This window comes from Tauraco erythrolophus, chromosome 21 (genome assembly GCF_009769465.1).
Source record: "Tauraco erythrolophus isolate bTauEry1 chromosome 21, bTauEry1.pri, whole genome shotgun sequence".
In the NCBI taxonomy this organism is placed as follows: Eukaryota; Metazoa; Chordata; class Aves; order Musophagiformes; family Musophagidae; genus Tauraco; species Tauraco erythrolophus.
The window spans coordinates 2,720,587-2,734,382 of record NC_141485.1 but is presented as its reverse complement, the minus strand read 5'-3'; the positions used below and the strand labels follow the sequence as shown (position 1 = coordinate 2,734,382).

At 37.1% G+C, this 13,796-nt stretch overlaps 1 protein-coding gene across 1 annotated transcript in view; it reads right to left on the bottom strand.

The window, feature by feature from the left end:
- The window catches only part of BCAS3 (BCAS3 microtubule associated cell migration factor), a 363,717-nt gene that overhangs the window by 344,553 nt on the left and 5,368 nt on the right, over positions 1-13,796 (bottom strand). Inside the window, exons 4-6 of the mRNA XM_086624898.1 lie at positions 13,104-13,179; positions 11,119-11,225; positions 1,774-1,855 (exon numbers count right to left, since the gene is read on the bottom strand). Coding sequence (XP_086481024.1) covers positions 1,774-1,855; positions 11,119-11,225; positions 13,104-13,179 — 265 coding nt within the window. The remainder of the gene's footprint in view (positions 1-1,773; positions 1,856-11,118; positions 11,226-13,103; positions 13,180-13,796) is intronic.

The window sequence follows — 13,796 nt, the reverse complement described above, 5'->3', positions numbered from 1 at the left end:
TACTGGTCAATGATACATTCATGTACTTTTAATCAAAGATTTATTTAAACCAAGCCATGTAAAAAGAGACCAAAACATGTTTTTAAAAGGTTTGACTTAATTTAATATGAGCTAATTTCAATAGTTTTCTAATGTAACAACTATCATTCTCAGATGCTAAATATATGCAATTTAGAGACAGAGAGTCACTGCTTGAAGGAGTTCATAAGCAGTGCAACTTACTAGATTGAAAAAAAAAATCAAAAAGCACTATTTTACTACCAGAAAAACCAACTTACAGGTTCTTCAATTAATTTACTTCATTCTTATTTACACTTCTCTTTCTTCCTTTGAGAGAGGAAGGGGCACAGACATCCAATACTCAATGCCACACATAACAGCAAAAAAACCCCACAGCTCATCAGGAATTATGCAGTGTCCCCATAAACAGAATAACAGGCACAAAACGCTTGTGAAGTATTTTGCTTTGAATTACTTTAACCTGTAACAGAGTTACAGAAACCACATATACTCATACTTTCTGTATTTCTCTGCTCAGGAAAAAAAAAAAAAAAAAATATCACTGAAACAATATAAAATGTGTCCATTAAACCTGTAACTTTCTTCATTTACTTTATCTGAAACACCCAACACTATTGTAATTCACTATTCTGTTCAGAATACCTTGTCCAGTGGAACGTTGCCGAAAGCAAAACCGAGCCCTGACACCAACAGATCTTAGGCCTTTAAGAGGTCCACGATCAGATTTTGTGTTTAGACTGAACAGTGTCATTTTTTAAAGGGATTTTTTAAAAGGATTTGCTTGTTTACACATAGTTGCTTCAATTTTACAGAAAGCTCTTCCAGGGGGTTAACTCAGAATTTCTGATATAATCCTGTTAAATAGACTACCAGCACTCAAGGGATCAAGATAAAAGTTCAACCACTAAAAAGGTCCAACTGTTTGAATAAAGTTTACATAAAATAAGCAGAAGAGAAACTAATTAGAAGCTAGTACCACCCCAAAAAACAAATTCCATTGTCTCGTTACTTTTACTGAAGTGGAAGAGTAGCCTTTTTTAAATATGTCATAAAACACTGCAGTTGCTAAACTTAATTGCTCTACTTAATAACAGACTATTTAGATCATTTCACAGTGTAGAAAATATTTGATATTTTCTTCATAAATAAAATATCGAAATAATCAGGACATTTTCTCTTTGTACAAACTATATTACTCAGATCAACTACTTCTTACATTATCTCACATTGTTTCAGTTTCAGCTCCTGAATGGGTAACAAAAAAAAAAAAAGACATACATCCTTCTAAAGAGTTGAAGAGTTTAGAAGGGCATCACATTATGAAGACGTCACGATGACGTTTTTAATAAATGTTAATAATTTCTAAATCTACTGCTATCAGCCACTGCCTTGGTATAAAAAAGTAATTACGATATTATTTTACAGCAATGAAATATTGACAATAAACGTTTCCAAATAGAATCATTAACATCTCCAGGCTGATCTCTGAGCACAGACATACCTAGATACCCTCTAAACTACAAAGGAAGCAGTATCAAAGCTAATATCTGAAGATGAAACTGGAGAAAGTACTGGATTACAGAGCAGGAAGCAAAAAAGCAGTAGAAAATACTGTAGAAAGTAGAAAATACTTGTAGAAAGGTATTATGAAGGTGAGAGCTTAAAAGTAATGGAAAAATCTACATACCAGGTTACAATAATGATATGGACAACGACCTCTCAAAAAAATGAACAATATAAATATATACTTACTGATTTGTGGAGCTGGTAAAACCCGTGCGGCTCGAACCGGACCATGGCGGACAGAAAAGAGCTCCTGAGCTTCACCACTGATCTGCAAAACATGGATTATGAACATCCAATGTAAAAAAGATATACTTATGGAATATATATAAAATAATATATATTTATACTTATGGAATATATATATTTAGTAGGAAAGAAAGTCAGTAGAAAGACACTGTATGAAAGGTAGGTAACTTAGTGAGACATTGTCTTTCTCACCAACCATCTGTAATTTCTCTAAATGACAGTATTCTAGAAATCTGGAATAATACAAATTAGAGTAACGAAGATGCCCTGCCTGGAAAACACGTGCCTAAGACTCCATGAATGAAACACTGGCACTGTCTACTGGTAATGCCTACACATCTTTTAGAACAAACAAGACTTGAATTTGACTGCTGACGAACATTCACAACAATTCAAGGAATCCGACACAATCACTTACTCTACACAGCACGTTTCTAAGAAAAACACCAACCAATAATCAAGAGTGGCAAATATTGATGGTAAAAGATCAGAGAATTTCATATACTGGTACATTCTATATTCTCCAGGTGTGAAAATTATGTTTAAAAGTAAGAGGTCAGGCTAATGAAGTTTGTCACTAATGGCAATCTTGAAAAGATTAAATCAGAAGTAGTTGGGAAGAATTTCCAGACTTCCTGTAAACGGTCAGTCAGAATGCATTTTCATAACTGCCTGGTAATGGATCCGATACGGAACGTCAAACTTCAGGAAAACAGCAAACATTATGAAGGTCATTTCCAAATAACCAGCAACTTAAAACAGATGTAATGAGACTAAGAATGTAGCCAACATGTAGGCAGAAAGTTTTGCCAAACAAGCAGTTTACAACATCAGAAGTGAACACAATTTGAAACAAGATTCTTATGAATCAATAAACTATAAATCGAAGTCAGCTTTTTGAAATGTCATTTTATGATTGTTCCCATTTCCTTCTGCACTTCAGATCACATTCAAAAAGTTAAAATACTGCTACTGTTTGACCAACAAATCCTAAGTATCCTACTTCAGACTCTTAGTTTTCATCCAGTCTTAACCCAGGGCCTCGTTCTTTATTATCACTGCCTTAGATAGCGCAGGCAGGAGGAAACCTACCCCATGGAAGCACGACTCTTCCATCAGAATTATTCCTGATGGACACAACAGTTTTAAAATTGTAATCAATATGAGAACTAAGCCCTTAGTCTACCCTGCTCTTATTTTATTAGGCAGATGTTCCAATCTAACAGACTCAACTCTTCCAGCTAGCAGCAGCATCTGAACAGCATACAACACTGCAGTACACCAGCTTTTCCAAAACAAGTTTAATTCTCCCTCGGGGACAGCTCTGAAGAGCTTGCTGACCAGATTCCATACAAGACAGAAGAATGATGATCAGAAACCAACTCAGTAAAGGTTTGCTGATCGTTTTTTAACAGATCGTGAGTTTGGAGGACAGTGTGGGGGGAAAAAAAAAAAGGTACATAGATAACGTGTATCCAGAAAAGACAGCCTGAAAAAAGTACAGTGCAGCTAAGCAGAAAATGAGAAAAATTAAAGAAAAAGAGAAATAAAGAGATGAAAAGAGATGAAGACAGCAGCGCATTTTCTATCCATCAGAACACACCAACTCTATGAAAAGGGAAAAGAGGAAATGGAGAAGGAGAAAAATATAAAGCTTTGGAACTATTATTATTGGCAATTAAAGATTATTTTCCCCAAAAATCATGAAAATGCCGTTTCCCATGTGTATGCACATCAATGGCTACGAATGAAAACAAGAGGGAAAAGAACCAGCATAACAGAAGTACGGAAGAGGTGATTCACATAAAATAACCCAGCCCAAGTCGGTCACCTCCTTCTGCTTTTTAACTTTGCCAGCACACCAGCTCTAACCCCAGTCCACCTCAAATAAAGTTACAGTCCCAAAAGTAAGATACACCAAGAAGGCCAAACCTTCTTAACTCAGTTTCTGCTCTTAAATATACTGAACTCCAGAGAGCATGTCTATTTAGCTTGTGACGCCAAGACCTGGTGGAGCCTAAATTTGAGGTTTCCAAAGAAAAGCCTAAAACGTACAAATACAAATGCAGTTTATTTGTACTTCAGCATCTAACATAAAAATCCCAGTCTAGCCTTTTCATGCATATAATGTTTTTACTTTTAAATAACAGATATTCTTTACTTGAAATATAATAATTTTATCATTTTATACTGAGGAGAAATTGCAGAAGGAAAATTTAAATGGACTAATCAAAGCCACTGGATCAGAAAGTGGCAAAGATGAGATTATAGATAGTTTGCTCCTAAGAGTTTTGAGAGCACTGTAATGCATAATTCTGTAGTGTAACATTCCCTTTCCTCTCGGTCTGTGTAGGGTTCCCCCCCCCAAGGAAAGGGGAAACTGTGTAAAATTAAGGGGAAACAAAAAAAAAGGCAACTAAATGTTCAGATAACTTCAGCCACTTGTACAGCTCCTGTACTTAGCAGGTTATATGTGCTGACTTCTACTAGGAGTCAAAAAGGAGCAAATTTTAAGATAGACCTCCACTGCAGATTTTGTAATGAAAACACAAGTTCCCACCCACCTACCGGCATCACATTTTTAAAGAAAAAGTCAAAATCAGTAAAAAGCACAAAAAAGTTTACAAAACATCTGGACACAACACTACAACATGGATCAGATTAAAACACTGGTATTTAATCGATCATAGCTCCATAAAATAACTGTTTTCTTAAGGGATATTTTTTTTTTTTTAAGTTGTATGTCAACTGTTCTACAGAAACAGGAAATCATTGAAGGCATTGGACTTGGTTGTATGTCTTGAATTAGTGAGAGCTTGGTGGTTGTTCTGGTTTGCTTGGCATTGAAAAATGCATTAGGGCTTCAGAGTTCAAGATTTTCTTTAACTTATAATTAACTTTTTTTAAACTCTGCCATCAGCAGAAGCTTCTGCTATTTGCAGTTTTACAAAATTCTGAATTAACTGCAGTTGGTGTTAATGTCCTTCCTTTACCTGTATAAAACATAAAACTTTATTACCATTGCTGAGGTCACGTGCACCAATTTGGACCGAAAGCACCATCTTCAGAGTAGAGAGATTATATACTCAGATCTTCCTGCCAGTTCAGGTCTTCTCTCACTCCTGAGACAGCCAATCTTTCCTGGGAATGGGACACTTACTCCACTAGGAACTAAAGCAGGAGAAGGAACTACATTTACCACAAGCCCAAGCCCATGGCTAAATGGCCAATAACTTGGTCACTGCCAGTTTGGGCGAGATGCGGGCTGGCAAGGATAAGTGAAAGGCTCCACATCCCATTACCAGTCCCTTGAGCTACGCAGTCTCACATGCATAGACAAAATATAAATAGACTTCACGAACTGAAAACAGAGCTTTAAATTCTTCAAAAGGCACCTGTGAAGAAACTAGGCTGCGGCTGCCATCTTGGATCCCATCCAGCTAAGTAGCAAGTCCCCGTGGCAGCTTTCAAAGCTCTTAAAAGTTTTCCTTTCCCATTCCGAAAGCCAAGAACGTTTCCAAACAGGTTTCAAGAATTGAATATTAAGCTATAAAAGCAGCTTCAGGTACTCATTCTGTGAAAAAACGAATCCACAACGATGGCTCCAAGCTGGTCCGATAGAAGGTTTCAGCTTTCCCAGCACCTGGTACCAAACCACAAGCCCCAGACCTACACAGAAGCTGCAAGCAAAGCAGCTGACGATTCCAAACCCGGCCCCCGGTGAGGTCTTCATCACTTTCTTCCAATAATGACAGATGAAAAGAAGATGAAGCACTCTCTCCTTCACTTAGATGTCTTGAGCTATTGCTTAAAATGTGACAGACCAGAAATCTGGAGCACTGGTTAATTTTTGATGACAGAGCTTTATTGTTTGGAGCATACCAGTTTGCACCCGTAAAAAACAACAGAACAAAGGAAGTTTTGTTCGCACTAAGGATAACTAATAGTTTCCAACCATAGAAAATGGTTTTCACATGGTGAAAAAAAAAAAAGTCAAATGTACACCAAACTCAAACATGAAGTTCAAAACTCAATGCTTCAACTACTGGGCAACTATATGAAAGGAAACTGTATATTCAAAAACTGTCACAGAGCACAGGGAAGATATCAAGGTGGGGTTTTTTTTAATATATTCTGATCTATGTTTTAAATATGAACTAGATTGTCACGATATGATGTTATAATATGACAATAAGCAACTGACAGATACCACCACAAAATACTGTTTGATATCATGGTGTTGAGTTAAAGACTACTACCAGTCATCTTGCCACCGAGAGAGTAGGGAAGGACTGTAAGTAGAAGGACAATTTTTATCATTTTAGTTTAGAAATTCTAACAGTCTTTTTTCATTCAAAACAAATCTCTGTAATTACTCTCCAGAATTTAGATGATCAAAGAATGTTACAGATGTCTACTCTAGTGACTGAATTAAGTATGAAATTGCATCTATCATTTAAAATCATGACAATGCTAATTGAATTTTAAAAAACAATGAAAGCTTAGAAATTGTTTTGGTTACAGTTTCCTCAATGTTCTCACTTTATTTGTCATACGTTTTGAGGACTTTCAGCATGATCAGGCTGCAGGCTTCCTACAAAATTCTAATTTGGCTGACGGTTCTGCATTGTTTTTCATTTTTCTCATTTTTTCATTTCTACACAAAGACAAGAATGACGCAGACAACATTGGATGCAGGCAGAGTATGAGTACTAACACCCTTCACGAGTCTTCACTTTAGCTTTGACCTCATCCAAGGAGAGCCACATGAAAAGCCGTTTGGACTCTTCTGACACCTCTCACCACAGCTTTTTCAACAGTTGTTGCATGTTTGGTTTTTTTCCCCCTAATGAATATATGAATAAAAAAACCTTTCCAATGGTTCTGCAGTCATTTTATAAGTGTAAAAGCAGAGAATGCCTTACATACTGCTAGCATCTGCAGTGTAAAAACCCAAAGTCTCAGGAAATTATTTGCGTAGATGTTTTGTAAAGTCCTTGGACATTTTTCAGGGTTACCAGGTCAGGTCATTACCCCGTTTTTCCAAGTGGCTCATACAAGCCTTAACAGCTGTACCCTCTTTCAGGAAGAGGTCTGGACAGAGGAAGGATCACAGCTTACTATGTGATAAGTGACTAGTCCTTTTTCCAGCTCTAAAAGGGGAATAATTACAAAGGGACTTCGAAGACCACATGGAAACCTCAGCAGACAGGGTTTTTGATGAACAGTTGAGAAAACAAAATGGAACTGGCACATCTGACACACCATATACATCCATCTATACATCCACATACACACGCACCATCTGCTGTACAATTGCAGTTTTAACAATCACAGTACTATTGACAGCAGCATTTAAAAAAAAATCAAGGTCTGGCAGTAGAAAAATGGAAGTGCATGATGCCATCCTTGTCCGATGAGTCCTCTGCATTCCAGAGGTCTCCACACAGAAGTCACCTACCACATGGGCTGATGCATCCCGTCAGTCTGTGGCTGCCTCTAAGTATTTTTTGGCTAAATATACAGCCGTGCTTGTTATTAAAAGGTCCCTTTGGTAGTTCCTACTTTATTCCACTCAAGTTTGGTCGTTCTTTTTTAATTGCAATACGAACCATTAAATTAAGATGATTTTTCTACTTCCGAAGCTTCCAGTATAGAACGAAAAAAAAAAATGATCTGCCACAAAACAAGCCAACATGCATTTCCCTGAACAGGAACATCTAGAACAGATACTTGGAAACCACATTAGGCAGAAACCAGTTCCAACTGTATCTGAAACATGAAACTGGGAGAAATGGAAAAACAAATTCCAGATAAAACACCACACTACACTGCACAGCTATTAAATAGGAACTTCTAGTCCTACTTTTGTATATTCCCAGGTTTCTCCCCACTTAGCGAGGCATATTTTAAGAACACTTTTAACCTTCCCACCCCCATTTCAAAACAAAGATCAAAGGGAAGTCGTTTGGACGGACACCTTCCGCTTCTTATGCAATACAGATTTAGACCCTGCACTTCAAACCCCAGCCCTCACTCCAGCACCCAGCAGTCCAAACATTACTTCAGCCCTTTGAAGCCGCCCTAATGGTATCTTCCATTTGCAAGTAACACTTCTGTAGTCAAAGATCTTACTCCAAGGAGATGTTAATGTGAAAGCTCTCAGACTGCAGAGAGACACACACTCCTGGAGAAGGTGTTCCGAAGTCAACGTGACACCATTACGGAGAGTGTCAGCTTAGAAGCTGTCATAAACACTTCATAATCACTCAGACACAAACTGGACTGCCTGCAACACCTTACTTTATTAAGTGCTGAGTAGAGGTTCAATTGTACGAATAAAAAGCACAGCGCTGCAGATAACAGCCTCACTGAGTAGATTTTCACATAAATGTCAAATTGTTGCCTTTCCAGATTGAAAGCTTTTTAAGCTAGAGATTTTTCTTTATAACTGGAATAGCGTTGCTTAATTACAAGCTAAATACTCAGCAAGATCAAGAAGAAAGGCTTGTATAATACCAAAGGACTCAAAAAAGCGTTGCCAAATAAACTCTAAATTTTAAGTCAGTCACCTAACTGCCAGATTTTATTTTACTCAGACTATATAAGCAAAAAAATGAGGCGGACAAACAATAGTGTGGAAGAAAAATAGGTCATGTTACCTCCAAATTTGTCACATATATATATAAATCCTGCTCTGAAAAGATATTTAAAAATGGATGTTAACAACTATCAATCTGAGAAGATAAATCTAAGACCACACTACTAAAAAAGGAACCATTCCAACACTGAAATGACACTAACACATACCAGTTGCACAGGTTGTACCTCTCTGGATGTGGCCTCAGAATTCCACAGAACACACACACGAAGGGCTGACAAAGTGATGCAACATCTCTACAGTTGACATTTTTAACCCTGATGGTAAAATATTTCCGCATTTGGCATTTTTTCTATTTCTCTGGACTTTCCCTCACCTATTAAAAAAACCTCTGCAAAAAATGAATGACACTAGGAGCAACTGTCCTGCAATTTGATTTTTCTTATTTTTCCTAAAATAGTAAATACTATAAAAATCTAGGAATTACAAAGAAGGGAAATAGACTGGGGGGTGGGGAGGGGAAGACAACTTGTCTGTAGCATTCTGCTGAAAAAGAAGGTAACATCAGGCATTTCACAGTCTAACTTGTGGCTTTTTCAGACACAAGAACTAAAAGGAGGGGAGAAAAAAAGAAATAAAAACCCACCCATAAACCCAAAGAAAACCCCTCTTTCCCATCAGGAAACACGGATAAACTACCTTGTGCTACCTGACTGTACCAGTAAGCACACTTACTCCACACAAGCTACTTTGTTATCCTGTCTTAACTCGTCGTTTGTTAGTAATCTCCATCAAATTATTTCATTTTTACTGCAGTGTACCATGGGGTACAAGTTTAACTACAGACAATTGATGCAGAACAGGTCACACCGAGGTAATCTGTTCACATCCCAAAGAAGTGAGACTCTCTTCTTCCGTTCTTGCTTTCCCTATACGTGTAAGATCCCATCTCACAACGGATTTCTCCAGGACAGTGACACAGAGAGCTCAGACACACATTCAGACACTGAAAGTCACTTAGGAGGGACACATAGAACTCTCACCTAACCAAAGCAAGGGCATCTTACACACACTTAGAGCTAAAAAAAAAAATAACCTCTGCTAGACACAAAGCTCTTCTTAGCACAGAGTGGTAAGCCCCAACACAGTATTTCCATGCATCGTTCGCAAAACACACATTCATTTGGATAAGAACATTTCAGCAGGATAAAGTAAGATGGTTTATGAAAATTCTTCAGCTTAAGTCTATGTGACTACTCACAGGTCCTGAACTCATTGATCAACTGGTGCTGCAACTCCTGGTACTGCTGTATTTCCTCTTAGCTCAGTATCTCAGTGACACCTAATGTCTGTGCTCTGTAGTACACTTCAAAGAACAAAGCAATGCCTCTCCAAATCATTTTCATAATCCAATTTGTACACCAATATAAAAACTGATCAGTCTTCAAAACAGCCTACAAAACCAGTTATATACTATAAACCCATTATTAGTATTCAAAGTCATTCTAGGGTAACACGGATTTGAAAAAATAAATCCAAAGATACGTTTTGCTCCATTAAAAATAAACCCATGAAAATCAGAATTAGACATAGTTTCTCAGGACATACAAGCAGATAACATTTCCTGTATTTTAGTTAAAATGTTTCTGAATTTTGGTTAAAGTTCCTAAGTTGCAGTAAAAAGTTACTAAATACTGAAATTTAGTAAAGTATACCAGGTCTTACTCCATTTCTATTAAACCCTCCTTTGCATGCAAAAGCTCAGAAGTTTTTTTTCTTCCTCATCTCCACCTAAAAATATGCACTCAAGAGAGGAAAAGCCAGCTCCCTCACACCCCAGTGAAACTTAATTTAACTGAACTCTTGGTGTACAAATTAACCTTATTTTCTATTCCACTAAGCTACCGGTATATAAACACACGTCCTACATAGCTAACCAAAAAGTTGTCAGGAAAACACACACATTTCTAAAAAACCCCATGTATTTTACAAAGGGAAAGAACTCCATCCTACCTACATTATTTTGAAGGACAAGGTGTTATGAGCAATTTAATTTTTTTTAAGTTAAGAATTTTATGACCTACTGCATTAAACTTTATTCTGTAGTTTCAAGAAATTTGGGGAAAATTCCCCAAATTAAGACCATGTGCTCATAAACCACTCTGAAACACAAACTGCAGCGTGTATATATGACAGCATGAAATCAAACCCATATGCACACATAGACTTTAATAAAATTAAAATTGCAAATCATGTACATGACAAACGCATGATTGTAAAATACTATTAATACTGTCGTACTTGCATTCCTGGGACAAACAAATTCTCTTCATCTTTTTCCACTCTTATTCCCTTCTGTAGGTTAAAAGGATTTCTGTCCTTTCTGGGATACAAACTATTCCATAATGTCAAACACTACTCCCAATTTGACTCTGAAAATTTACTTAACACAAATAATTTGTAAAAAGCCCTCAAATCCGAAGGTACAGGAACTCAAATGTTTGATCTATGCTTAGTATTTATCTTAAGATAAGCATATTACATACAAACCAGATCACATTGATGGCAAACGTTGGCTCTTTCCACTTCAATGGGAAAAATTAAAAGTGAAGCATTACAGTAATAGCACAACATTACAAACAAAAAAGCCTCTGGCACAGAAGTGAAGTGAGCTCTGTACTTACAGGTATGCTCCAGACTTGCATTCCATCACTGTATCCGATCATTAGCAGTAACGGTGGTTCATTCCCAGTGCTATGTATTTCATGGAACTCCATATTCCTTGATGTATCTAAATTGGGTTTCAATATCAACGTCATTATTGACAGGGTAGGATCAAGCATGGCTGGTATCAGTTATACCAGCTGGTGTTTGCTCAAGGCATGTTTCTGTTGTCATAAGTAAAAGCAAGCAAAGTGGTTTAAATTTTAAATTAAACACTGGAACAATACTGAAATATATTCTTTCAGGCAAACAGATTTGTTAAAGTTTCACAGAGAATTTAGAAAGCATTAAAATCTAAAACGATGGAGAAAAATCTTCTGGATTACAATGTGGGTTATCACTAAATACTCCAAAAATTTCTGTAATTCTTTCTCCAATGACTAATAAAACATGGCAAACTTTTAAAATAGAGAAAAATTTGCAAAGGACCAACAAAACAGACATTAACAAATACAGAAATTACAAATCCACTGACTGGTCAAAACTATTTGTAGATACTGTGTAATTAACCTTTACCTCAACCTTACTAAAAGAAGAAAATCCCCAGGAAGAAAACTGCTACAGGACATAATAACCAAAAATATTAAGCTTTTTTTGAGTAAAGCCTTCTAAAACTACATTTTCAACCAGGACAGAATGAACAAGAGCTCACTGCAAGCATGCAAGCATCAAAGAAAGAGAGGAAACATTGAGGATGGTGAAAAGAGGATGTACTCAGGCCCAATCAGATTAGGCTGCACAAAAGTAAATTTAAACAGAACCTGAAGGATTCTGAAGAATATTCTAAAGAGTTTTTGTTATACTGTAGAAAAGAACTTAAAGAGGGAATGCCTGAGATTTTTTTTTTAAAAAGAAAACAAACCATGAGGAAAACAAACCCACAAGCAAACAAACCTTAACTAGCCTAAGGCTGGACATAATGGGATATACAGCTTGACAGGACTTTTCCAGCTCTAATAACCATGAATCTATGAACTGCCAGCCTCTGCACCATTTCGACAGCTGGAAAATATATCATCTACCCTCTTAACCTCTCAGAAAGGCTGAAAATTCCCCATCACGACTCTGGTTGTGGTTGCTACTACTCCATCCGAGAGCAGAAGGAGCCTTTGCCATAGAGCTCTTGACGAGAAGGCAAGACAGCAGATGAGAAACAGCAATTTGCTGAAAACCTTCAATCCAGTATTCTCCAGAAGGCAGGTCCCTTAGTTTCACAGCTGGAACAAGCAACTCCAAGATGTTCAACTAATTCAAGAAGTAACTACCTGGTAGCAGCACTCAGCCACCTCTCACTCAGTCCCTAACCTTCCCAGACTCAGATCCTTAAGTGGGGATCTACTTGATGCTCTTGGCAAAAGCTTGGTAACGATCCTCATTTTCACTTAAAAAGGTTGGAGAACTGTTTTCTGCACTGCCAGTAGCCTTTGCTGATGATTTATTAAGAGATACTGACAGTGATAAACAAGTTACATTTTAAGAATATTTTGTGGCTTTGCTCTATTATTTCCCTGAAAGACACCACGGAGTCTCCTGCTCATTTTACCCAACTGCTCCTCCTCCTTTCTAGGTTACTCTGTCTTCTGTCACACCACTGAAAATACACATGGAACCCAGACTGGATTCACAGTTAGGGAATCTGGCTTTGAAATCAAACAGTGGATGAAATAAACTCAGTCCTATGCTTTGTTTTCAACTACTTTAAGGAAAAGAAATGGATTTTTTTTTTCCATTTGCCCCTCCTCCTAAGCAAGAGTTAGTTTGCCTTTAGATGAAGTCACAAGGCCTACTTGTTCTATTTGGTAGATACTGACAAAAAGTGCAGCGATTCACATAGAATTTAGTCTATGTGGAACAAGAATGCTTAATTTTGAGTCAGCAATGCTAACAAATTTTTGTACGTGGACCTAAAAATCCCAAAAATAAGTGAGAGAAAACAAAGCCGTACCATTCAAATCTGCATTTTCAAATCTGACCCAGACGATCTTCTCCTTTTCTTCTGCTGGTGGGGTGCCACTGTAGGCCTGGACAAAGAGCAAAATGGTTGAAATAAGGAAGTTTAATACCCTTTTTTCCTGCTCTGTAGGCTATAGGAGGGAATGTAATTTAAAAAGAGAAAAATGGATACACGTATCTTACTGTCACCAGTAATCCTGTGAGGTGGTGTTTCGAAAATGAATGGTTCCATGATCAACATATACCACACTCAATACCATAACATCACCTACTAATGGAGAAACGACGTGACATATATAACAATAAGTCTTCTGGAGCAGGTTAGAAATGCCACGTGACATACAACAATTTAGTCAAGCTGAAATACAGTGGCTTCTACAACCTTTAACTTTAGCAGTTGTACACTACTCCTAAAAGCAACGTTGGAGGTTCTCACGTGAGGCACTTCCACTAATTCTAAAATTCTCTTTAATTCACTTCAAAGCTTTGTAAGCAAGCTTGAGGAAAGAAAAGAGACCTAGTTTATTTTGCTGACATGTTTTAGTTACATTTGTGACATCTTTAAGACAGGCATTTAAAAGAGAAAAAGAAAAAAAATGCAATTCCAGTAGAACAGATCCATATTTCAGTTCTGTGTTCTACAGATTTCCACAAAAAGATGAGACACAAAAAGACACTGCGAAGG